This window comes from Xenopus laevis, chromosome 6L (genome assembly GCF_017654675.1).
Source record: "Xenopus laevis strain J_2021 chromosome 6L, Xenopus_laevis_v10.1, whole genome shotgun sequence".
Taxonomy (NCBI): Eukaryota; Metazoa; Chordata; class Amphibia; order Anura; family Pipidae; genus Xenopus; species Xenopus laevis.
The window spans coordinates 120,634,579-120,659,731 of NC_054381.1; the positions used below are offsets into that span (position 1 = coordinate 120,634,579).

At 39.4% G+C, this 25,153-nt stretch overlaps 1 protein-coding gene across 1 annotated transcript in view; it reads left to right on the forward strand.

Moving 5' to 3' along the window:
* spidr.L (scaffold protein involved in DNA repair L homeolog) overlaps positions 1–25,153 on the forward strand; it is a 205,376-nt gene that overhangs the window by 146,642 nt on the left and 33,581 nt on the right. Inside the window, exon 11 of the mRNA XM_041566418.1 lies at positions 18,643–18,804. Coding sequence (XP_041422352.1) covers positions 18,643–18,804 — 162 coding nt within the window. The remainder of the gene's footprint in view (positions 1–18,642; positions 18,805–25,153) is intronic.

Sequence of the window (25,153 nt, forward strand, 5' to 3'; positions counted from 1 at the left end):
ATTTCATTGCTGTATCTGGATTTTTTTTTCATAAATGTATTATCCTGGTGTACTGGAGACCATAAGAATCCCCCCCCCAGACCCCATGTGGTTACAGTGTCTGCTTGATAGGCAGTTACACTTCTGATAAATGCTAATTTGCTATCCGTAGCTATTCTTGCTTGAAAGTATAGCAAAGTGTCTGATATCATAGTGTTTTACTATGTCTGTAAGGTAACTGGTCTCTGGCAATGCTGGACCACAAAGTGGGGCTTGAAATGTGTATCCAGCAGCAGCAGAACAGTAGACGAGACCGAAATTGGTACTTCTTGCTAAAAGGTTACAGAACAAAATATCAGTGCATAGAGGTAACTGCCTTTGATTAAACACTATATTTGAAACTTTTATACAGTTGAAATGATCTAATATACCAATTCTACTTTATAATAAAGTCGTGATTAGGCATGACAATCTAGTTTAGCCACCATTGTTATGTTGTTGGTTGTTATATTTCAGCAGTGTCTGGAGGGCTAAAGGAAGCCAATGACAATGAAACGTTGGTTAAATGCCCTGTCAGCATCTTAAATCCTTGCACTATTCTTGGTTTTTAGACGTCGAATGAACACGCAACTCGAATGGTTTCCAATTTAAGAAAAAACTCCAATCATTAACAACCCACAAACTCGAATTGATCGAGTTTTCTGGGGAAAAAAAACTTGAATCGCTCTAATTGATCGAGTTTTCAATCGAAAATCCTCAGATGTTGGGTGTATTTTTGGATTTGAACTCTTTCCAGGGTATTATAAATCTTGAAAAATTCTAGTTTTTTTTTTACTCAAAAATAACCTCTTAAACTCGAGTTTTTTGTGGAAAACACAGCTTGAACCTTAATAAATCATACTGTACAGTTATAATGGCCACATGTTTATTGATATTGAAGTCATATGAAATATTTTGTTTGTGAACGTTGGATAATTCCAACCAATATATTTGTGCCATGGATATAGGGCTGTTCATTGAATGGACATGTTTGAAAATGTCATCTTTTGATGTACCATGTCAGCCAGATGACGAATTAAAGTGGAGCCCTAGCTCCTTTTCACTTTAAAGGTGAACTAAACCCTAAAAATGAATAAGGATAACATTTAATATTTTATATACTGAACTTATTGCACCAGTCTAAAGTTTCAGCTTCTCAATAGCAGCAATGATCCAGAATTTCAAACTTGTCACAGGGGGTCACCATCTTGGAAAGTGTCTGCAACACTCACATGCTCAGTGGGCTCTGAGCAGTTGTTGAGAAGCTAAGCTTAGGGGTCGTCACAAATTATCAAGCAGTGCACTTGTTTCTGTGCTGCCGTGTAGTAATTATCTGTATTAATCAGACTTATACTGTGACACTTCTATTCTATGTGTACTGTATATTTTGAGTGGGTCCCTAAGCTCAGTAAATGACTGCATCACGGAGCATGTGCAGTGAATCAGCAGAAAAGAAGATGGAAAGCTACTGGAGCATAGTTGGAGACTCAGATCTTCCCTGCTAAAGGGCTGTGGTTGCCTTGGGCTGGTACAGAAGCCCAAAACATAATGTACAACCTTTCTAGCTACTTCTTTAGTTTAACTTTTCTTGTCCTTTAAGCTGTACCATTCATTAGGCTTTCATCCCATACCAACAGTAGAAAGGTTTGCATAACTTGTATGGTAACCTTCCGTTTGGCCTACGAGCATTGCAGTGAAAATCAGGTCTTTCAAGGAGAACTATATGTATAATTAGGGTTGGCACCTTTTATAAAAAAAATTTACCGGCTGCTGGGGGGCGGGGCCTCAAATGGGCGGGTGTGACGGCAAAAGGGGCGGGGCCACGCGACGGAGACCCACGGTCGCTAGAAGAGGCAAAAAAAAGGTAAGTTGCAGGGGATTGGGGGCAGGCCGAGGGCTCCTTTTGATTGTATTACAAATTTACCGGTAAATTTATAATACCGGCCCCGGCCTTGGCAGTTATTTTACCAGCTATGCCGATAAAATACCGGCCGGGTGGCAACCTTATGTATAATCATTGTGATGTATTAAAATGTTAGGCACTCCCCAGTGATAATGATAATCTCTTACTTGATAAAAGAGGTTGGTGCTCCCGATCACTAAAAACTGCATCAGCCCAGGGCATTTCTGTAAGGGTCTAGCCACACGAGCAGATTCAGGGAGATTAGTCGCCCAAGCAACAAAGCTCCTCTTCTTTGGGGCGACAACAGTGTCGGACTGGGGTCCCTGGGGCCCACCAGGAAACCTCATCTCAAGGGCCCACCCCCGGTACAAAATAGTGTCCACTGATATCAAAATTAATATTTTTATTTTAAAAAAACTGGAATGGCCATAACAATATTAAATTAAAATAGCAGTTTCATAGTGCAGCACTCGCTCTTTCTGAAAGCACATGACCAGATGGTAACCATCAGCCGACCGCCGATTTTCTACATTTTCCCTTCCCAATCCGCATCATGGTTGGTCACACAACCACATTCCCAGCAACAACAAAAGAAGATTCCATTGAGCAAAGCGAAAACCCACAGATGGAGTGAACCCGCAGAGTGGAAACTTGTATTTAAGGTTTTGCCCCTTTAAGGAAGTTTAGTCATTTTGCAGGTCAGGTAGCTGCCAGTACATGCATAATCTAGTATGTATGGTGAAACTTGTCTTATCCTAAATATTTAAGGGAAAATAGAGAGTAGGGAATTGTAAATGTGAAATGAACATAAGTACTGTGATCAAGAGACAGCAGTTTCTTTTAATTTATTTATAGACACATATTCCTGCCAATATAGAATAGATTATCCTGCATTCAACCCTGTTTATTTACCCATACTGCAGGAAGAAATGCCACTCTAATGAATCATTAAAACCTAATTTTAGATACAGTAGCTTGTCAAATCTAAAAATCTAATAACTTTCTCTTTGTAAAATCGCTACATCTGTATGAAAACTTCAGCTACCATGAGCTCCTGTGACACCGTGCAAGAAGGAAGGCAGACAGAGAGAGAGGGAAGAAGGATTTAGTTGCCATCTCTAGCTGTCAATGTGATCTCTAGTTGCTGCTAACAAATGGTGCTGTGCTGACCAGACACGCTGCCAACGGGAGAGAGGAGGACAGACGGGAAGAAGAAGGGAGGCGACAGGGGGTCACAGGGCAACACAGTACATGCAATTTCATGGTCAAATGCAGTGTTTTAAGGGGGGCATCGGAGGGGAGAAACAAGGGGGGAGGTAAAATGAAATACCAGAAATACTTTACTGTGCTGCAGATGGCGATCGGAGTGACTCCTTCCAATAGAGGGTATGTGCTGATTGTGGAGCTGCTTTACTGGAGACTTGAGCGAGGGAACAGGACGGGCCAATGATTGTCAGGGCAGCCCTTACACTCGGTTAATCTAAAGCCGCACCTAGAATTATGTGGGAGGGACTCCGACTCTTGGCTTGGCTGGCTCCTGCCTGAAACGTAGAATTTACGTGCAGGCTGCAGCCAGGCACACCGCAGACAGTCCCTAGCAGAGCAGGGTCCTCAACATGCAGGCAGCTGAGGGCAGAAGTGATTGAAGCGGGCGGCGGTGGGCCCTATGGCAAGTACTTACCGGTAACATTTGTAATTTAATTTTAGTGGGGCCCACGCCGCCCACATATGTGTCACCAGGACCGCACAGTCAGGGGCCCACCGAGGCTAGGGCCCACCGGGACTTTTCCCGGTACCCCGGCAGGCCAGTCCGACCCTGGGCGACAATCTAACCGAATTGCCTTCCCCCTGCACTCCGCCGGCTAAATTGAAAATCGCCTGGGGTAAGGCACAAGCGGCATTTGTTTTCCGAAGTTGTGTCACGAGTTGCCTTCCCCAGGCGATTTTCATTTTAGCCGGCGGAGGGCAGGGGGAAGGCAGTTTGGGGAGATTGTCGTCCAAAGAAGAGGAGATATGTCACTGGGGCGACGAATCTCCCCGAATCTGCTCGTGTGGCCAGACCCTAAAAGCTCATCTTCTCCTGCTTCTTTTGTTTTCTATTCATTCTGGTCAGGTCAGGCACATGCGTAGTTGAGTGAAAAGCTGAATTTGGCCCTGGTTATCCGGCAAGCGATAATTACTTTGGGGTACCTAACATTTGGGCACTCCTCGTGGTTATACATTTCTTTTTCCTTTAACTTTCAAAAACATATTTCCTTCAAAAATCATTTTTGCAAGTATACTGTACTGGAAAACCCACCTGACAAAGCAAATGACTGGTTTTACTTTTTTTTACTGATACAGTATTTTTTATACTGTAGCATTCAAGGCAATATTTTAGTAGAATATGCTTCTCATACATCTGAAATGGTTTCCGATATAACTGACAATGATTTTTGAAAAACTATGTTCATAGTGACAAATTGCACTAGACTTTACATTAAATCACACGCCAGTGTTTTTTATAATGATGTAATGATGTGTATGGTACTTAAACTACTCTAGTTAGGGGAACAGGCTCTTAATATTTACCTGCCCTCCCATGTCTATCTTTTTGTTTTGGTGGTTACAAAAAAAAATCTTGTTTTACGCCTACTTAGTTATTGCTATTACTAGATATTGCTGCGCTATTAAAGGCAGTATACACCTTAAAACATCTTTGCTAAAAATGAGCATGTTGAATAGGTTCTGTGTTTAAAATACATTCTGCCTATATTTTATTAAAAAAAGTTTTTTTCAATTCATTGCGTTTATTTATAAAGTACTAATTGAATTTTAACTGAATGTTCTGCCCCTCTCCCATCATAAACATTTTGTTCAAAGCTCCTTATCTGCCTTTGTTTTGAAACAAACTCCTCTCTTTCCTAAGGCCAGGGCCAGACAACGTCGGATCTCTGCAGGCTGAGAATCTGCTCCCCCGCTGCTGTTCCGCTGATTTTGGTGCTGAAACGTGACATTTTGCATTTCGCACCGAAATCCGCCCTCAGATACAAAGCCAAAGGAAAGTGGATTCTTGCTAGCTATACTCCTCTCTTTTTTGGCAAAAATAACAAAAAAACCTTTGACTTTTCTTAAAGTGGACCTGTCACCCAGACACAAAAATCTGTATAATAAAAGTCCTTTTCAAATTAAACATAAAATCCAATTTCTATTTTTTATTAAAGAATTCATAGCTGTTGTAAGCTCATTTAAACATCTCAGCTGTCAATCAAATATTGTCTGCCCCTCCTCTATGCCATGGGCATAGAGGCCGGGCAGACAATTACTTTCACTTTCCATTCAGCACTTCCTAGATGTCACTTCTCTACACACATTCCCCTGTTCTCTTCACCATTTAATTGTGTAGCCAGGGCATGGGGATGGACATCAGGCCCCCCATTTTGGTGCACAAACAAGATTCTGAGATGATGCAAGGCTTTCCTTAAAAACAGTGCCCACAAAATGGCTCCTGCCTGCTTGCTATCATTTTGAATTCCCAAATGGAAGGAAACAAGAATCAAATAATTTATACAGTGTAATTATAGTTAATTTTGCTTGACTATTGTGATAAAATAGGATTTTGAATAATTTTTTTGGGTGACTGGTCCCCTTTAATTAAAACAACAGGCAAAAAGTATGTTTAGCTCAAGCCCTATTTATTGCATTTATGTTGAAAAGGGTTGTATATTGTCCCTTAATATGTAATATATATATATATATATATATATATATATATATATATATATATATATATATATATATATATATATATATATAAACTTTGGAAAAATATGAGTGATGATTCAATAAAATCATTTTAAAATACAATTGGAATGCTGGTCCAATCTGAACTTTGTATGCTAAACCCTTGACCAAGCACCCACCACGGGACCATGACAGACACACACGCACACACACACGCACACACGGATCGATATGTTGAAATGCACAGTGGAATAAACAATCACGAATAAATAAGAGATGTTGGTGGGCTAATCTTCTGTGTTTCTCATGGGTGGGCTGAACTATAAAAGTGCTTTACTGAAATCAACAAGTGAGATGTATGAGATGTATGCACATCATATAAAATGCCATTTATTTTGTCTACTGACAACTACATGCATTTTTTTATGCTCCAACCTGACAGAATATTTTGATCTGACTGTAGCAGTCTGCAATTTCACTTGACAAGCTATACTTAGCTAGACATATGTCCTTCACTGAGATACATAAAATGCCACTTATACACTAGTAATGACATAGTATCAACTGATTTATCAGATTACAATAAGCAAGATGAGATTTATTTAACACAAAACAAAATAACATGCTGTTCGAGCTCATTCCACAAGATTTTGAGAGATAGGTAGATCAATGTGAACATTGCCTGTTATAGTTTAGCCATGCTGCTTCCTTAGGCTAATCCTTAACCATTGGCCATGGGTACGATTGTTCATTCTCTCTACAAAATTTAAAGGGGTTATTCACCTTTAAGTTAACTTTTTGTATGATGTAAAGAGTGGCATTCAGAGACAATTTGCAATTGGTTTTCATTTTTTATTATTTGTGTTTTTTGAGTTGTTTAGCTTTTCAATCAGCAGCTCTCCAGTTTGCAATTTCAGCAATCTGGTTACTAGGGTCTGAAATACCCTAGCAACCATGCATTGATTTGAATAAGAGACTGAAATATGAATAGGACAGGACCTGAATATAAAGATGAGTAATGAAAATTAGTGAAAACAATACATTTGTAGCCTTCATAGAGCATTTGCTTTTTGATGGGGTCAGTGACATTTGAAATCTGGAAATTAAAGCAAATAATTAAAAAACTATAAAAAAATAATAATAATGAAGACCAATTGGAAAGTTGCTTAGATTGGACCATTCTAGAACATGCTACAAGTTAACTTACAGTGGACCTGTCACCCAGACATAAAAAAAACAGCATAATAAAGGTCCTTTTTAAATTAAACATGAAATCCAAATTCTTTTTTTTATTAAAGCATTCTAAACTCAAATCAAATCAAATATTGCTGCCCCTCCTCTATGCCTTAGGCATAGGGACAGAGCAGGCGATTACTTTCACTTTCCATTCAGCACTAGATATCACTGCATTCCCCACATTCCCCCTTTCTCTTTACCATTTAATTGTGTAGCCAGGGCATGGGGATGGACATAGGCTCCCCCATTCTGGTGCACAAACAAGATTCTGAGATGATGCAAGGCTTGCCTTAATAACAGTCTCCACAAAATGGCTCCTGCCTGCTTGCTATAATTATGAGCTCTCAGACTGAAGGAAACAAGATTTAAATAATTTATACAGTGTAAGAGTAAAGCTAATTTTGCTTGACCAATATGATAAAATAGGATTTGGAATAATATTTTTCTGTGACGGGTCCCGTTTAAAGGTGAACCACCCCTTTAAGAGCTGAATTGTCAGATATGCAGGTAGAAACAATATAATTCTACCTCTATCTGAGGATTCAGCATTTTAAAGGGTGTTCGGCGCCCGATAATCAATTTCCATTCTGGCTGATCGAGCAGGTGACCATTATCCAAGCCTTTTGCCGATATCAGTCACTTTGTTTTCCACCATACACACTGAATACTGGTGTTTGCATGGCCACCTTTACACTTTACCTAGAGTGTGTATTTTTTCTTCTGTATACAAACCATCTGTAAGAACAAAGGTTTTAATTTATGTTACAGTTAAAGGCACTAGACCTGAAAATCCTTCAGTTTGGCCCAGATAAGAATACAGTAAGATTAGTACAGTGACACAGATCAGTGATTATGTGCACTTGGTTGAGGTCAGATTAAGTGCAGATATACTATCACTGTGCACCATACTATGCTGTTCTGCCCTTAGATTACCTGCATACCTGCCTTTTCACACAGTAGTCTTTGAATTTAATAACCTAGTAAGAAAGCCACTGCTTCCCTGTCCCATTCAGCCCAGCCACTTTGTCTATAGAGTATTTCTACAATACAGTCAGAAGAGAATGTATTTCTCAAAAAGTATGTCCCCCCAAAAAGCATTTCTCCAATAAAAAAAAGAAAAAAATGTGCAAAGAAATGCTTAAAGGAACAGTAACATCAAAAAAATTAAAGTGTTTTAAAGTAATACAAATATAATGCAGTGTTGACCTGCACTGGTAAAACTGCTGTGTTTGCTTCAGAAATACTACTATTGTTTATATTAATAAGCTGCTGTGAAGCAATGGGGACAGCTATTCAAATGAGAAAAGGCTCAGGTTACACAGCAGATAGCAAATGAGCTCTGTAGAACATAATGGTGTTATCTGTAATCCACTATATAACCTGTGCCATATAGCCTTTTTTCAATTTCTGCCATTGCTACACAGCAGCTTGTTTATATGAACTATAGTAGTGTTTCTGATACAAACAGATCAGTTTTACCAGTGCAGGGCAACAGTACATGATATTTTCATTACTTGAAAACACTTTCCTTTTTTGGTGTTACTATTCCTTTAACTAGTAGAGTATTATGGTAGCGATCGTTCTTCAGCTGTCTGAGAGTTACATGGTTTAAAGGGAATCAAAAACCAAAAAATGAAGCAAATGATGTAAACAGACTCAGGGTGCTTCCATGAGAACTTTTGCAATTTACATACATTTTCTATTCTTAGCTGTTTGTGAAATATTTGCATGTTAAGTTACATGTTAATGGCAGGCTTTTGGCTGAACTGAGAGTCAGCATTTAACTTAATACAATATATTATGGTCGTGACTCTTGGGGCCTCAAAAAAGGGCTGTTGAACAAAGCCTACTAAACTGCTTATATATATGAAACTTTTTTAAATTAGTAAATTAATGTTAATTGCAAAAGTGCTGTTACATCATTAATTTTTTTTGTTAAGATTCCCTTTAATTAACACCCTTGGATTATGGACTTTGTTTGGGTCAAAACTGGCTGCCCAGTTTTCCAAATTAGGTGACTGACGCGTCGATTGGCCAATCGCAGACTGACACATCATAGCCCGCCTCTGACTGCACAGTCATGCCCACACATGTCACCGTCCCGCCCCCCCCCATCATGTCATGGCCCCACACCTGTTATGTCACAGTCCACCTCCCCCCTGGACTTCATCGGGGGGAAAGGTGGCAACCCTAAATACACTTCAATAAACAGTTTATGGAATTGTGGCCCTTCATGCAACAAAAGTGGTTGCTCCATAGGCAGGTGGCTATGCAGCCTACCGCTAGTCTTTAAAGGAGAAGAAAAGACTAAAACTAAGTAAGCTTTATCAGAAAGGTCTATATAAATACACCAGTAAACCCTCAAAGTAATGCTGCTCTGAGTCCTCTGTTAAAAGAAACACGGCATTTCTTTCCTTTTATTGTGTACACATGGGCTTCTGTATCAGACTTCCTGTTTTCAGCATAAACCTCCAGGGCAGGGCTTGAGCATGCTCAGTTTGCTCCTCTCCCCCTCCCTCCTCCCACCCCTGCTGTAATCTGAGCTCAGAGCTGTAAGTGAGCAGGGAGAGACTCAGGCAGGAAGTGATGTCACACCAAGCTTATATGGCTGCTTCTATCCTAAACAAACAGATACAGTGTCTAGATCTGTTTACTCGGGTATGGTAAAGGATTCTGCAGAATAAATATAGCATTCTAGTTTGCACTATTGTGGCTAATCTATTGGCAATAAACCGTCTTCGAGCTTTCCTTCTCCTTTAACCTCTTCTTATGAAGGGTGCACTGGCAAGAAATGCGCCATAGATCAATGGAGCGTTGAGATAACGCCTATGCTGTTCGTCATGGTTTTCATATTTTAATGTGCACCAAATGTTTTAAGTGTGGAGCTGCTATTTGTTTTGTGTATACCCTTATACCTGCCTAATGTGCAAGTAATATTCAGAGATGGTCTGTGGCATATTTATATTATACTAAGCGACGCGTACACCTCCACCTCCAGAAATGTATACGCAAGTCTCCCTTCCAATCCCCCTACCACAACTTGTCACTGTCACCATCATTCGCCCCTGTAGTTATTACACTGTTTCTTCCTTGTTGATGTTTCATCTGTATGGTATATAGCTGTGGTGTGAAACGAAGGCCATTGTTTACCATTTATACAGTGGTTTCCTGAAAGCAAAGCAGGTCCACAAAGTGCTGTGGGAAAATGACTGGATGAGAGGAAAATGTTTTATTACCTAAATAAGCCAAAGGGGGCATGTGATTGTTAAAAACTTAATTTTGTCCTCAATTTAATTTCCTGTATATAGTAAATTAAATATAAGGTTATAGCTTAATATGTGTACAGGACATTTCTTCTATATGAATTTGCATTTTACCTTAACCCAGTTGAATTGTTTTGGATTTATTATATCTCAGTTGGGATCAAGTACAAGGTATTATTGTTACAGAGAAAAAGGTATTCATTTTTTAAAAATTTTTTAATTATTTGATTAAAATGGAGTCTATGGTAGATGGAGCTTTCTGGATAACAGGTTTATGGATAAAGGATATTATACCTTTATAAATATCAGGGAATCTGCCACATTGCTTGCCCCAGCTGAGGCATACTCCAGAGACCATGATGGTGCAATATCAATATTGTGCTCTTGCTATTCCTTGAACCATTTAAATCACAAAACACAATCTGTCAGTTTCTGAATTCCTGGAAGTGGAAAATGTCATTTTTCTTTAGGACAGTGCTGTCCAACTGGCGGACTGGGGGCCTTTAAATGGTATCACTACAGTGATTAACTGGCCACTGCATTGTTTACACTTTAAATCCAGACTATAAAATCCTGCATTGTTAACTCATGTAATCCCTCCTGCATTGTTCACACCTGTAACACCTCTATTGTTCACACCCTAAAGCCCTGTACTGTTCACATTTTAGACCCAGATTGAAACTGCCCACATTGTTCACCTGTTCACACTTCAAACAAAATGCTGAAGGGGCACCAGCACAGTATGACCTGTTCATTTTAGAGTGGTCCTGATGAGTTTCTTGCTCTGTTCTGCCTTTATTTGCTCCCTGTGTGTGCCATATTCTGCCTGCCCTATGCTCCTGTATGTGCCATATTCTGCCTGCCCTATGCTCCCTGTGTGTGTCATACTTTGCCTGCCCTATGCTCCCTGTGTGTGCCATAATCTGCCTTCCCTATGCTCCCAGTGTGTGCCATACTTTGCCTGCCCTATGCTCCTTGTGCATGCCATACTCTGCCTGCCCTATGCGCCCTGTGTGTGCCATAATCTGCATGCCCTATGCTCCCTGTGTGTGCCATACTTTGCCTGCCCTATGCTCCCTGTGTGTGCCATACTCTGCTGCTTGCAGGGGTGTAGCTACAGAGAATGCAGACCCTGCAGCTGCAGGGGGCCCCAGGAGATATAAGGGGCTGTGAAGACCTAATTAATGTATTGGAAAAACAGGGCAACCTCTGCATATTTTGAGGTCCCTAAAATTAATTTTTGTGGGGCACAATAACATCTAGTTACCCAACTGGCTCCTATGTGTGAGCTATGCTCTGCCTTCCCTTTGCTCTATGTATGAGCCATACTCTGCCTCTCCTATGCTCTGTGTATGTGCCATACTTTGCCTGCCTGCCCGATGCTTATTGTGTGTTCCATACTCTGCCTGTCCTGTGCTCCCTGTATGTGCCATACTCTGCCTGTCCTATGCTCCCTGTATGTGCCATACTCTGCCTTCCCTATGCTCACTGTATGTGTCCTACGCTGCCTGCCATATGCTCCCTGTGTGTGCCATATTCTGCCTGTGTGTGTCCTACTCCCTCGGTGTGTGCCATACTCTGCCTGCCCTATGATCCCTGTGTGTGCCATAATCTGCATACCCTATGATCCCTGTGGTTGCTTTAATCTGTTTGCCCTATGCTCTCTGTGTGTGCAATAATCTGCCTGCCCTATGCTCCCTGTGTGTGCAATAATCTGCCTGCCCTATGCTCCCTGTGTGTGCCATACTCTGCCTGCCCTATGCTCCCTGTGTGTGCCATACTCTGCCTGCCCTATGCTTCTTGGGTGTGCCATACTCTGCCTGCCCTATGCTCCATGTATATGCCATACTTTGCATGCCCTATGCTCCCTGTATATGCCATATTCTGCCTACCCTATGCTCCTTGTGTGTGCCATACTCTGCCTGCCCTATGCTTCTTGGGTGTGCCATATTCTGCCTGTCCTATGCTTCCTGTGTGTGCCATACTCTGCCTGTCCTATGCTTCCTGTATGAGCACCAACCATTTGGTTTTTTGGTGTGCTACCACCATTAATGTGGATATGGTCGTAAAAGTTCTTGTGGTAACATAGGTGTGGTTTAAAAACAGGGCTTCCATTGTTGAACACTCCATCATGTATGCCAGAAAAATTCTGGCCCTCTGCACCACAGAAGGACAGCACTGCTGTAGGCCGTGTTTGATAAATCATGGAAAGTAATCTTCCTCTTTCTGCGGAAAGAAAATAGAGAAAAAGAAAAATTTTTAAAAACTTTGTTATTTGAATAAAATGAAGTCTATGGGAGAAGGCCTTTGAGTAATTCGTTGCTTGCAGGATGACGGGTTTCCAGGATCCCGTACCTATAACAGGATTGTGTACACTGTGGGTGAATAGACCTCTCCATCTCCAGTAAGGGGAGTTTGGGGATAATTTCGGCATGCCTCACAAGTATGCAGTATAGAGACAGGTTTGCAGAGGGCCTGACATGAAACAAGCTGCACATCAATTGCAGCAGAAAAAGATAAACAGGAGGATTAACTGTTTACTTAAAGCTGGGATAAGTCTGCTTGTTTTTCAGTCAAAGAAGAACACAATGTGCTGTTGTATCTGGTTTCAAGACCGTGGTGTTTATCATCTCTCCCTGTGCTGTGGTTGGTAGGAATGAGCAGCAAAAGCTCTCCACCCACCCTGAGTCTCCCCAGCTCTCCTGCCGAGGCCTCTGTGCTACAGTGAGGAAGGCCCACAAAGGCACATTCCCTCAGTGATCTCACTAACTGCCTGTCACGAGCTGACATATTGACCCAGAGCTGGAAGAGGGGACAGAATGGAGTGGCAAAAATAAAAGGCCAATTCCTGGAATTGAGCAGGAACAGCTACCGGGAGAGCTTGTAAACACTCCCCATGTGCTTGAAGCCACACAGTCACTCCTACACCCCTGCACATGCCAGCCAATGAATGAGTGCAAAGCACATAAACATGGGAACACGGGGAGGTCGAGGAGAAGGAAGATAGGGGGAGAGAGATCTGTTTTTTTCTATTGAATCCATCATCTGCCAGTCTATTATCATGTCTGTTTACTGCCTGCTTGTCCCCCTGCCCCCTGTTTTTCTTGCTTGTCTTACAAAATGCTATAAGCATATTCTTGTTATTAGCTTCATTTCACTGTGAGATTCTATCCTGCCTGCTTGTTGTATTGTTTATAAGTTATGGTGTCATGTAGCACAATTAGTAATACATTTTTAAAAATTCCTTGGCGAAGAAAATCATTTCTCATTTATTGCGGCGGCTTCGCAGGCAGTGCAACACTTTGCCAGGCGAAAATTCATTCAGACAACACTAATTCACTAGCATGCAAAGTTGTGTCCAGGGCGCCGAACGCTGGCGAAGTTGTAGTGTGAATGGGATAAGAACACTCATTGCTTAGTATGGAGCTGGGTTTTGTCCCACTTCTTACAAAGGTCCCATGTCAGTATCAAGAGATCCCAGGGACATTTATTAGTTTCTTCCTAGAATCTATTATCATTCACATAAAAACCATAAAGGCTTCTTGCAGAAGTGAACCCAAGAACCCAGTTCTGGTAGACAGTAATGCTAAACTCTGTATAGTAATGAGAAGTAGCTGGCCTTCAAAGCAAGATCTTTTAGGGTGGTTGCAGACGCAGAGATTAGTCGCCCAGCGACAAATCTTCTCTATGCGATGACTAATCTCCCCGAAAAGGCCTTCCCCTACTAAGAATAAGAATCGCCGGCAGGATGGCATATGAATTGCTTCAAGGAAACTTCAGGCAATTTCGGAAACCCGAAGCGATTCATATGCCATCCCACCGGCGATTCATATTCTTGCCGGCAGGGAAGGCATTTTGGAGAGATTAGTCGCCCGCAGTAGTGAAGATTTGTCGCTGGGCAACTAATCTCCCCGTCTGCCACCACCTTTACCCCACCTCATTAAGATAATCAGAACATACATATTGTTACAGTGTTCAGGACTTACACAGGGCCTGACATATGCTTAGACCCCCGGCAGGTGCAGGTGTGCGGTCTCTGTAGTTATTTCGCATCACAGATTTACTGTGCAACAATGCATTATTTTTTCATCCTGCTGCAGAATCAGTCTTGTTCTTGATGCACAACGTGACTAATGTTCTTGGATAACAAGGAGCTGGAACCACTTCTAGGCTTTGGTGGACCAGACCAAGACTTTACAAAATAGAAAGCATAGTCATCCACTGGTCTCCTGCCAACCACACAGCAGTCCAGCCGGAGAATTTATGGTTTTAATCTCACTTCTTAGGGCAGAGACACATGCTGCTATTTCAGGAGATTTGTCGGGCAGCGACAAATCGCTTCTTCTTCAGGCAACTAATCTCCCTGAACTGCCTTCCCGTCGGTAAGAATGTATATCGCCGGCGGGATGGCATTCGGAACGATTCGTTTTCCGAATTCGCCTCATGAGGAAACTTCCGGCGACTTCGGAAAGCCGCGTGTCTCTGCCCTTATGCTTTCCATGGCAACTAATCTTCCAAAACATCAGCGTGTGTCTCTGCCCTTATGCTTTCCATGGCTAGAATGTATATTTCTGTTGCCGAGCCCAGTAAAGGCAGAGAAACACAGGAAGATTCGGGGAGATTTAGTCACCCAGCGACTAATCGTCTCTCCCCAAAAAGCCTTCCCGCCAGCTAGAATCTAAATCGCCGGCGGGAAGGCTTTTCAGGTAGATTAGTCGCCCGAAAAATGAGACGATTAGTCGCTAGGAGACTAAATCTCCTTGAATCCGACTGATATATATATCTCTGAAGAACCAGCCCTCCCATATATAAAATATCAGTTTTTATTTCTGTTGCACGCATAGGTCTTAAATGAAAGAAAATTAGTGTAGTATATTCAAAGTTTCGGCTCAGCTACATGAGCCATCTTCAGGAGCCGAAACGTTGAATAAACTACACTCATTTTCTTTCATTTAAGACCTATGCGTGCGGACTGTTTGTTGCTTTGCTATATATATATATATATATATATATATATATATATATATATATATATATATATATATATATATATATATATATATATATAATTTGTCTAATGGTTCATATAAGTATCCCTACGCCTCCTCTGTACGCTTGTATATTGTCAAATCCCACCGCAGTGACTCAGTGCACCAGTGGGTTATGCAATATTCTTGCTTTCAGAATCTTAACAGAGATGTAAATATTTACCATTGAATACTAACACGAGACATGCTGGATTAAAACCAAGAGAGTAAAACAAATGCTCTAAATCTTGGTTTGGTAAGTGTGTATATATATATATATATATATATATATATATATATATATATATATATATATATATAGTTCAAGAGGACCCTCACTCCTTGGTTAGTGAACCAAAAATATTTTTATTTTTCAAACTTGTGTATCCAACGTTTCGACCCACATTAGGGCGGACCTAATGTGGGTCGAAACGTTGGATGCACAAGTTTGAAAAATAAAAATATTTTTGGTTCACTAACCAAGGAGTGAGGGTCCTCTTGAACTATACATAAATGCTTTCACCCTGCACCCACGCTTATGGAATGCTGGTTCAGAGTGCAAGCGGCTGATTCAAGATATATATATATATATATATATATATATATATATATATATATATATATATATATATATATATATATCACAAGCACTTTTGGGTAGGTGTCTGCTACTGACTTAAAAAAGTTGTATTTTGATTACCGTAAAATATACTTTGTTGCAGAATCGCAGAGATATTCTTGTACAGACATGATCATATCAGGTCTGTGACTCCAACTCAGATTTCAAGTCAGATAGAGCTTGTTCTACGCAGGGAAATCGAGAGAAGCAAATTGGATTTAAAAGAGCAGCAATTGGTTCACATAATGCACTGCTTCCACCCCAGCAGCATGTGCACTGCTGAAATGGGCTACAGCACTCCACCTTAAAACCTGACTTGACAAGTTGCTGGACTGGAAGGCTGCAGTCACTGTCTGTGCCTGTATGTGCTGACTGAGACAAGGGAGTGTCTGTAGCACTGGGTAGTGTTGTCTAAATGCTATGTAGCAGAGCACTTCAAAACAAGATAAGAGAAACCCCCTGAGGGACAGTCAGTATCGACACAGACCCAGTGAACCGTGCTTGACTGTGATAAATAAAGGGCAAAGTTGCATAAAGCTTTGGGGCCCATTCTTGGAAGATGCCATGAGCTACAAAGCCATGTCATATCTGCACAATTAAGTCACAACTGAAGTTCCAGTCAGTTTATTCTTTGTCCCGCTAAATTGTAGTGCTGATTTTGGTACATTACAATTGGAGAAATAGCAATGCATTTGTTTTATGCTGTTAAATTACACTTGTTTTTTGTGAAGAGTTAATCATAAAAAAAAAGATTTGTGGAAGCTTTGATGGACACGTGGTAAATTCCCCTGGGTAGATATAAGCAGACTTCAGGAGGTTTGCATCCCAAAATGCTTTTAACAGTTTCTTTTCATTTTTTTACATTTTAAATACAATTGCTGGCCTCCTGTATCCTACTTCTACCTTGCACCTTCTCACACACACACTTATTTTGGGCCTGTACACAGTTCCTACTGTGCTGCTGGACAAGATAGGTACCTCTGTGTGATACACACATGCTACACATGGATGTATTTATGCACCGACAGAAGCAGGACATTGTCTGTGTTCTTTACACAAGGTTCCATGAGAAGATTAAAGTCACACAGTGTCACATTACTTTAAACAGCTTTTAAATCTCCAATGAAACATGAGCTTTTTTAATGGACTTAGGCCGTTAAAAGCCTTAACCTGTAGGTTGCTTGCAACCCATGCTGTTTAGAGCAGATCTCTTGTAATAATGTGAAATTTCTTTCCATGGTAAAACAATAGTTATGAAAATGAGAGCAAATAACTGTTTTCTAAGCACATTTTTTTGGTCACAAAACCGACCCCCAAATTAATTTGGACATCATGATAAATAGGTTGTTACCCTGGCTTAAATTTTGTACTGGTTTCTTCAACCAACAACTCGGTGGCACAAAAAGAACCACCTCCCAAGCTTGCTTTTTGCAGGCGTAAGAGGCCATCGTAGAAGATCGCAGAATATACTTTTTAAAATCCTGATTTAAGCTGCAAAGGGTTGCCAGTTGTCTGAAGTGCCACAGCAGTTTGGAGCCCTATGACTATTAAAATGAAGCCCTACTCTCTCAATAAGAGTAAATACGGTGTAAGCATGGTTTGGCAGATATTTCTAAATTGCCCCTCATTTCTCAACTCTGTTGCCAGGCCTGTTTTAATAGCATATATACCCACACACCTAACTGGCTGACAGGACTGTTCTGAACAGTAGTAGCCTTGATGGCAAGATATAGAAATGGCTTCTGAAGTATTGGTTTGGAGAGTAAAGATGGGCATACACTGTAACAGCTGCTCATATATTGAGGTCATGAAGTAAGCAGATATTGAGGAAACCTCCCAACTGGGCCAAATCAGAACGATCTGTTTGTTTGGCATCCCGGGCCGGCACTTGGATCATAATGTGGGGGCCAGAGGAGACCGTTCTTAAGAGGGCTGCCTGAAATTGTCAATGCAGTCCTTGTCTAACAAGATTTTCTACCCAGCTACCAGATATTGGCCAGGCAGTCCAGTCCATTAGTATGGACCCACAAACAGTCTGAAATTGACAGCTTTTTTTATTGGCTCATGTACGGCTACCTTAACATTATATTCAGCCAATCATGTCAGGATATCTGAGCGTAAAAAATGCTCTCAACAGAAGAGATCATATCTATCACTTTTGATCAATCCCCCGTGTTCTTATATACTGTAATAACTTGCAATATTACACTGACTAATATGTTTTACTATATACAAACAATTGACATTTTGGAAATGTTTTAACATGTTTTCAAAAAGTAATTGGTTTCACAGTTGTTTCATAATACTGTATTGGTCACAGAGGTTACTTTTCAAGAATTACAGTAAAAGTATTTTCCATATTTGTGTTTTGTTTTTTTTCCCGTTTAGAATTAAGACAGGAGTCACAAGCTCAGCGCTGCTGTTTTATGGCCATTTCCCATAAAGGGTATTTTGTTTCTCTGTCTGTGGGTGATTAGGATTTTACTAGTTTATGTTACTGTAAGCATTTAAATTCTTCCACTCTTTGGCTCCATATGTTCAGGCTGCAGTCCACAGTTTGGTTAGTTGGGAGGCACTGAAAAAATAATTCAGTTGCCTATAACAAAGGTTTGATAAAAGAACTACCTCATTTATCGGAACATTATAAAAAGAGCATTGCATTGGAAAAAAAATAAAAACATTCTCCATTTTATTGAAATATACGTTTAATATTTATCTTCCAGAATATAAGTGCGGCAGTTGGAGTACGCTGTTGCCAGCTGTTGTATTTTAATTAATTTCATTATTTCATCAAGTGTTTGCTTTTCACATACTGAATATCCATGAACTTTTTTTTTTTTTTTTTTTTTGCAGTGTATGTCTCCTCGTCCAAGATGCTTATGGGATGTTCAGTGAAGTCCAGTTGCAGGCTGTAAATTTGTCTGCAGATTACATGGATGTTTATAGCAAACGGTGGGAAGGCAAAACCTGCCGTCTCACAGGGATGAAGATCTTGCAAAGGACTACAAAAGGAAGGTCAGAACATAGAAATATTACATTTCTGATTGTGCCTAAAAACAGCAATTCATGCTTAGTATTGGAATTGTGTGAAGAATTTTACAATATTTTTGTCAACATGTTTTTATTTTTGCTGTGCTAATGGCTGGGACTCCTGATGTCATTGGAGCATTCTGTCACAGATCCTGTCTGAAAACTTTTTCATTCTTGCCTTTAGGCCAAGGCCAGACAGACCAAATTACTGAGTTTATAAAAGTCTATTGCAGGGATTCCTCATTGCTCTCCCCAGCAATTAATCTTCATTTAAGGAGAATTAAACACTAAAAATTCATGTGGTTAAAAATTCCAAATTTTATATACTGAACTTATTGCACCATAGTAAAGTTTCAGCTTGTCAATAGCAGCAATGATCCAGGAATTCAAACTTGTCACAGGGGGTCACATCTTGGAAAGTGTCTGTGACACTCACATGCTCAGTGGGCTCTGAGCAGCTGTTGAGAAGCTGAGCTTAGGGGTCATCACAAATTATCAAGCAGAAAATGAGGTTTGTCTGTAATATAAGCTGATGCTACAAGGCTATTTATTTAATTCTAGTGCTAGTTGCACTTGACTTTCTGTGCTGTCATGTAGTAATTATCTGTATTAATTATTAATCAGCCTTATACTGTGACATTTCTATTTTATGTGTACTGTATATTTTGAGTCAGCCCCTAAGCTCAGTAAGTGACAGCAGCACAGAGCATGTGCAGTGAATCAGCAGAAAAGAAGATGGGGAGCTACCGGGGCATCTTTGGAGACACAGATCTTTACTGCTAACGGGATGTGGTTGCCTTGGGCTGGTACAGAAGCCCAAAACATAATGTACAGCATTACTAGCCTACTTCTTAAACTTTAGTTTGGCTTTAAAGATTTTTAGGTTAGTACCAGAAAAGCAGGCAGAGAATCCACTCTTCCACTGCTGCTCTTCTAATCAATGAGCCTGCACCTGAAAACAGCTCGGGCTGAGGCAATGTATTTGGGTGCAGGCAAATAGAGCAGCAGTGGAGGAGTGGATTCTCGGCCTGTGTTTCTCTGAAGGCTGAGATACACAACGTCTCCACAACATATGGTACTAGCTTTAGAATCTTTGCTCAGTGAGGTTCCTAAGGCATAATGACACTGCAAAGTGTGATTATTCTGTAAAATGAAAATCAAGACAGATATGATTTTTCACCCTTCCACATCTGTTTATTTCAAATTGCTGACCTTTAAACAGGAGCTACCACTTACAGAGTCTTATCATAAGCCCTGGGTACAGTTATAACATGGTTTGCAATCTTATTTCTTTTATTTTATGACATTAAATTCATCCTAGTGTGTATACCATTACTTACCCTAGGAGCAGATATGCACTCACTAATTTCTTAGAGAGTGGTTAGTACCAACTACTATTGAGAAGACTGTATTCATAAGCCGTAATTGCATTTGTATGCTCTTCAGTTACATTTCTCTGTCTCAGTACCTTCTCAAGAGAATCCTGCACCTTTCAGTCCAGCACTGGCTGCTTATAGTTCCTCTCCTAGGTTTTGCCATTCTGCCAGTTTCAGCACATGTTTTTAAGGTTCTAGGATTTGAGAGTAAGCATAAATGAACCACTTCAAAAGTAAGCAATTACAATCGTTTATACTTCTGTTCTTTAATTAGTATAAATTGTCAACCTAAAATGTCAGTTATAAACCAGTATCTTACCAGGTTTTTAACATTATATTTTAGATGGTCAACTTACTAGGTCACTGCTAGGGACAATGCAATGTAACACTGCAAGTTTGTAATAGGTGGCAGTCCTAACAAAACCCAAAAGAGTCCATCAACAGACCCTCTCTTGTTGTACCCTTCTGCATTTAGTCACAATTTTTTGCTTTGAGTCCATACCTCCAATACACAACTGTGAGCTAACTACTTCTCTTAGAGTGAAACAGCCAACACTTATACTATAGGAACATGTTTTGGGTAAATCATGTGACTGGAAAAGTCAAATAAACATGATTTGAAATGCAGACATTTGGGAGAATAGGATTAGTTGTATACACTTAGGGGCAGATTTATCAAGGGTCGAAGTGAAATCGAGGGAATTTTCGAAGTAAAAAAAATTTGAAATTCAAAGTAATTTTTTGGATACTTCGACCATCGAATAGGATACTACGACTTCAATTTGAAGTAAAATAGTTCGAATATTCGACCATTCGATAATCAAAGTACTGTCTCTTTAAAAAAACTTCGACTTCAATACTTTGCCAAATTAAACCTGCCGAAGTGCTATGTTAGCCTATGGGGACCTTCTAGAGCAGTTTTCTATGATTTTTGAAGTTGAAGAAAAATTGTTCGATCAATCGTTGAAATTGTTCGATTTGGCCATTACGCAAATGGCCAAATTCGATGTAAAAAAACTTCGACTTCGATATTCGAAGTCAAAGTATTTAAATTCGATGGTCGAATTTCGAAGTATTCGAAGAGGCACATTTATCAAGGGTCGAATTTCGAATTCATGAGAGTTTTTATAAACTCCCATAAATTTGAAATTCGACCAATCGAAATGTTTTAATAAACTTTCATTTTCTCTCGATCCGAAAACTCTTTTCAAATTGATTCGAATTAGAAAAACTCAATTCAAATTAGCTAAACTCTATTAAATTTTTTTCAAATTTTAGGAATGCTGCAAACATCACCAAATTGATCCCTGGACCTCTCCCATTGACTTATACAGCAATTTGGCAGGTTTAAGGTGGCTAATAGTTTAATTTGATTTCTTAAAGGGCGAGCATGATAAATCTCAAAATTCAAATTAAAACTTGAATCGAGTTTGGATAATTCACAATTCGATTTTGACCAAAAAAAAAAAATCTAGAATTTGAATTTTCACTTCGACCCTCCAGAACTAGACTAACAGAATAAGGAATTAATCTTATTTTTTAATTAAAGGCCCATTTATGTGTGTATGGTAGTTATAAATATAAGCTTTAATATTCAAGTTACAGCATTTCACAAATTTAAAGTGATTTACTAAAAGTATTGTGACTCCTCTGCAGTTACCTTTGGGCTTAGTAAGTAGAGTAATATTTTATACTCTACGAAGTCCAGTTTTTGTTTGTGTGCACAATACTTTCATTCATACATTTATGTATATGTGTTTTTATGCAGAGAAAGATTCCTGTGTGAGTTGGGGGATGTATGAAAAATCTGGAGAGGCATGAGAAGGAAATGGTTCCCTTTAACATTGTTTATGTAAATGTTGAGCAAGTGATTGGCCCTCATGCAGTTGTTGTATGCATTGTTATATATTCCAAAATAAAATGAATGGGGAGTGCATTTATACAAAAGCTTTATTTAAAGGACCGCTGCCCATAAAACACAGTGCCCAAGAAGAAAGTACATTTTGTACCAATTGCAAGTGTACAGTATATGTAAAGCTTCCCAGACATTGATGGACATCAAAGTGACCTTTTTCTTTTATAAAACAAGACACTCTTTTAACAAAGCCAGTTTGCTATTACTTTTGTTAATGGCTGCTTAAGTTTTGGTTATATTTGGCACCTAGTCAATCAGTACTCTGCTCCATATACAGTACAGAAAGTATGTTTTCTTTCTTTCTTTCTTTCTTTCTTTCTTTCTTTCTTTCTTTCTTTCTTTCTTTCTTTCTTTCTTTCTTTCTTTCTTTCTTTCTTTCTTTCTTTCTCAAGCACCCACTTGCACCATATTCCTCAGGTATGTTGTAGAAAAACATCATTGGTGTTTCTGTTACAATATAGTGGGGCCAGCATTACAGATGGCATTCTGTTGGCCACGATTAAGGGAAGTTGGATAGACATAGGATACTGTGGTTAAAAATGTAGTTACTGTACTTGAAATGGCTATTCGTGTTTGGTGTGATTAGTTGGCACAATGGAACCAAGTTATGGTATATCTAAATTGAACTTTAGCTGGAGAACCCCATGCCATCTGTTTTTACAGATGTGACAGTCCCAAAAGGTGGCAGAAGAGAGAACAGTTCAAACACTGTGTGAGCAGGCTGGTCCCTAATGGGTTGTTGGTCCTTGTAAGTACTGTAAAATGCTAAAACTGGCTATGCGGGGACAGGCTAGTAATTATTATTAACATTTATTTATAAAGCGCCAGCATATTTAGCAGCGCTGTAAAGTAAATGTGTTTATGCAACTAAATCACATGAATTACATACATAGAACAGATGAGGAAGGCCCTGTATAACATTGAAATAAGGAAATTCATGCAAAATCATAGCTAAATGGAACCTTGCAACATTTGTAGACTGATTTTGTTTTTAATATTGAATTGTATCTTTTATTTTACTGCAGTATATTACTTTTTGTCATTATCCTTTTTACACACAGAAAGTCTCACTGCAGTATGCAGGAATGCAAACACAAAGTAAATAGACAAGCTCGAAGATGTTAAGCAAATTCACCTTAGGAAATACAGTACAAATCAGATTTATTGTTTGGGTACATAATTAAGTTTCTCACTAACATTTATGCAAGCAATGCTTTTTCTATCACATCAGTTTGACTCTTCTCCCTAACGAGGCATATAAATAGCCATGCTTTGAATTTGAGTGTAAACTTAGCATATATTATTAAAATGTTAGCTGCACAGTCCACAAATAGATTGGTGTATTAGACTCTATATTACCATCAATATGCTGCTTATTTATTCCTATTTTTGTGCAGGCTGCACAATGGATATTATTTTCATTGATATATTAACCTAGTTATATAAAACAACAGCGCTGCAGAATTCTGATTCATTTCAGAGTTTAAGATTCTACACATTTATCAGTCCATAAGTGTATGAGCATTTTCAGTGGGGTGTTAGTGCTTGGTGCAAGCAGCGATGAACACCCATTAAAATCATTAATCCTTAATGCAAACTACATGCACAGATTACTGATTCAGATAATTCTTTTCCGTGTTTTTTTTTTCTAGAAAGAAATGTTAAATGGGAAATAATTAGAAATGCTTTAGAAAAAGTTTTTTAAATGGAATTTTCCCTATTCGGTGTAATAATGCTGCTTCCAAGGGGTACATTTTTACACACACTATAGTTCTGCGTGTCACGGTGTGATGATACAGAAGCATTTTTCCTGTTATCTGTAGCAGCTGCTTCTCCATAAGTATAGCACTCTAGGGACTACTATGTGCCTTATTAACCATATGCCCCCTCCCCAAAATAAAATTATCCAATTTATCACATTATCATTGAAAACACATCTTGTAGCCTTGTGCAAAAATACTGAGAAATCGCTATATGTTTAGATCCAGGATTGTATCTCAGCCGAATCAGGGATTTATATTTCAGCATCCATGAGTCTGGCAGAACTGAATCCAAGCCCTACAAGGTTCAGTATTCGAGCAGTTAAAGCAAAAATTCTCCTTTAAAAGATAATATCCTTAGCCTGACATCAGAATCAACCAGACTATGTTTTCTGTCTCTTGGACTTCATAGATATCTGGGACAATTTGGGGGAGCAGGACCTCTGTACCCAGATGTTCTCATGGTCAGAATTTTAACTCATTGATGTCTGAGTTGAAAGTACCTTTGTTTGCTCTGATACCTGTGGGTGGATTGGCAGATGAGGAAGTAAGGAGGAGCTATTGACCTGAATAGAACCATGGGTATGGCCAGTCATGAATTACCCATCTAATAATGTAATATTCTTCCACTCTCTACCACATTTTACCTTTTAAAAATATGCTATGATAGGGGCTGCTTCATCATCATCATCATCATCATGGGGGGTAGCCTTTAAGACATTTGCGGTTTCTGGTTGGAGTGACAGGTAAAGATAGGTGTAGTTTGAGCAATAAGTTGAACAGATCTGTCAAATGTAAAAGGGATAGTTCACCTTTAAATTAACTTTTAATGTGATGTAGACCATTTGCAATTGGACTTATTGTTAAATTATTTAAAGTTTTGTTCAGCAGCTTTTGTTAAGCAGTTTTTCATTTCGGCAGCAACTGCACCCATTTACCCTTGCAACCAAGCAGTAATTTTAAAGAGAGACTGGAAGATGAATATGAAAGGGTCTGTATAGAAAGGTAAATAATAAAATTGTAGCATCACAGAGCAATAGTAGGTGAGTTGAAAAGATGCTAAGAATAGGCCATTCTATAACATATTAAATGTTAATTTACATGTGAACTACCCCTTTAAATCATATTTGAACTAGATACAGTACATTTCTCTGGTTTATTACCCTTATTGAGCTTGCAGTTCTTATTTTGGAGAGGGACAACTATATAACATGACCAGCATTCCTGGGAATAAACATCTTCACTGCCTTTATAAATGGAACCTAGTACTTCTTGTTGTACCA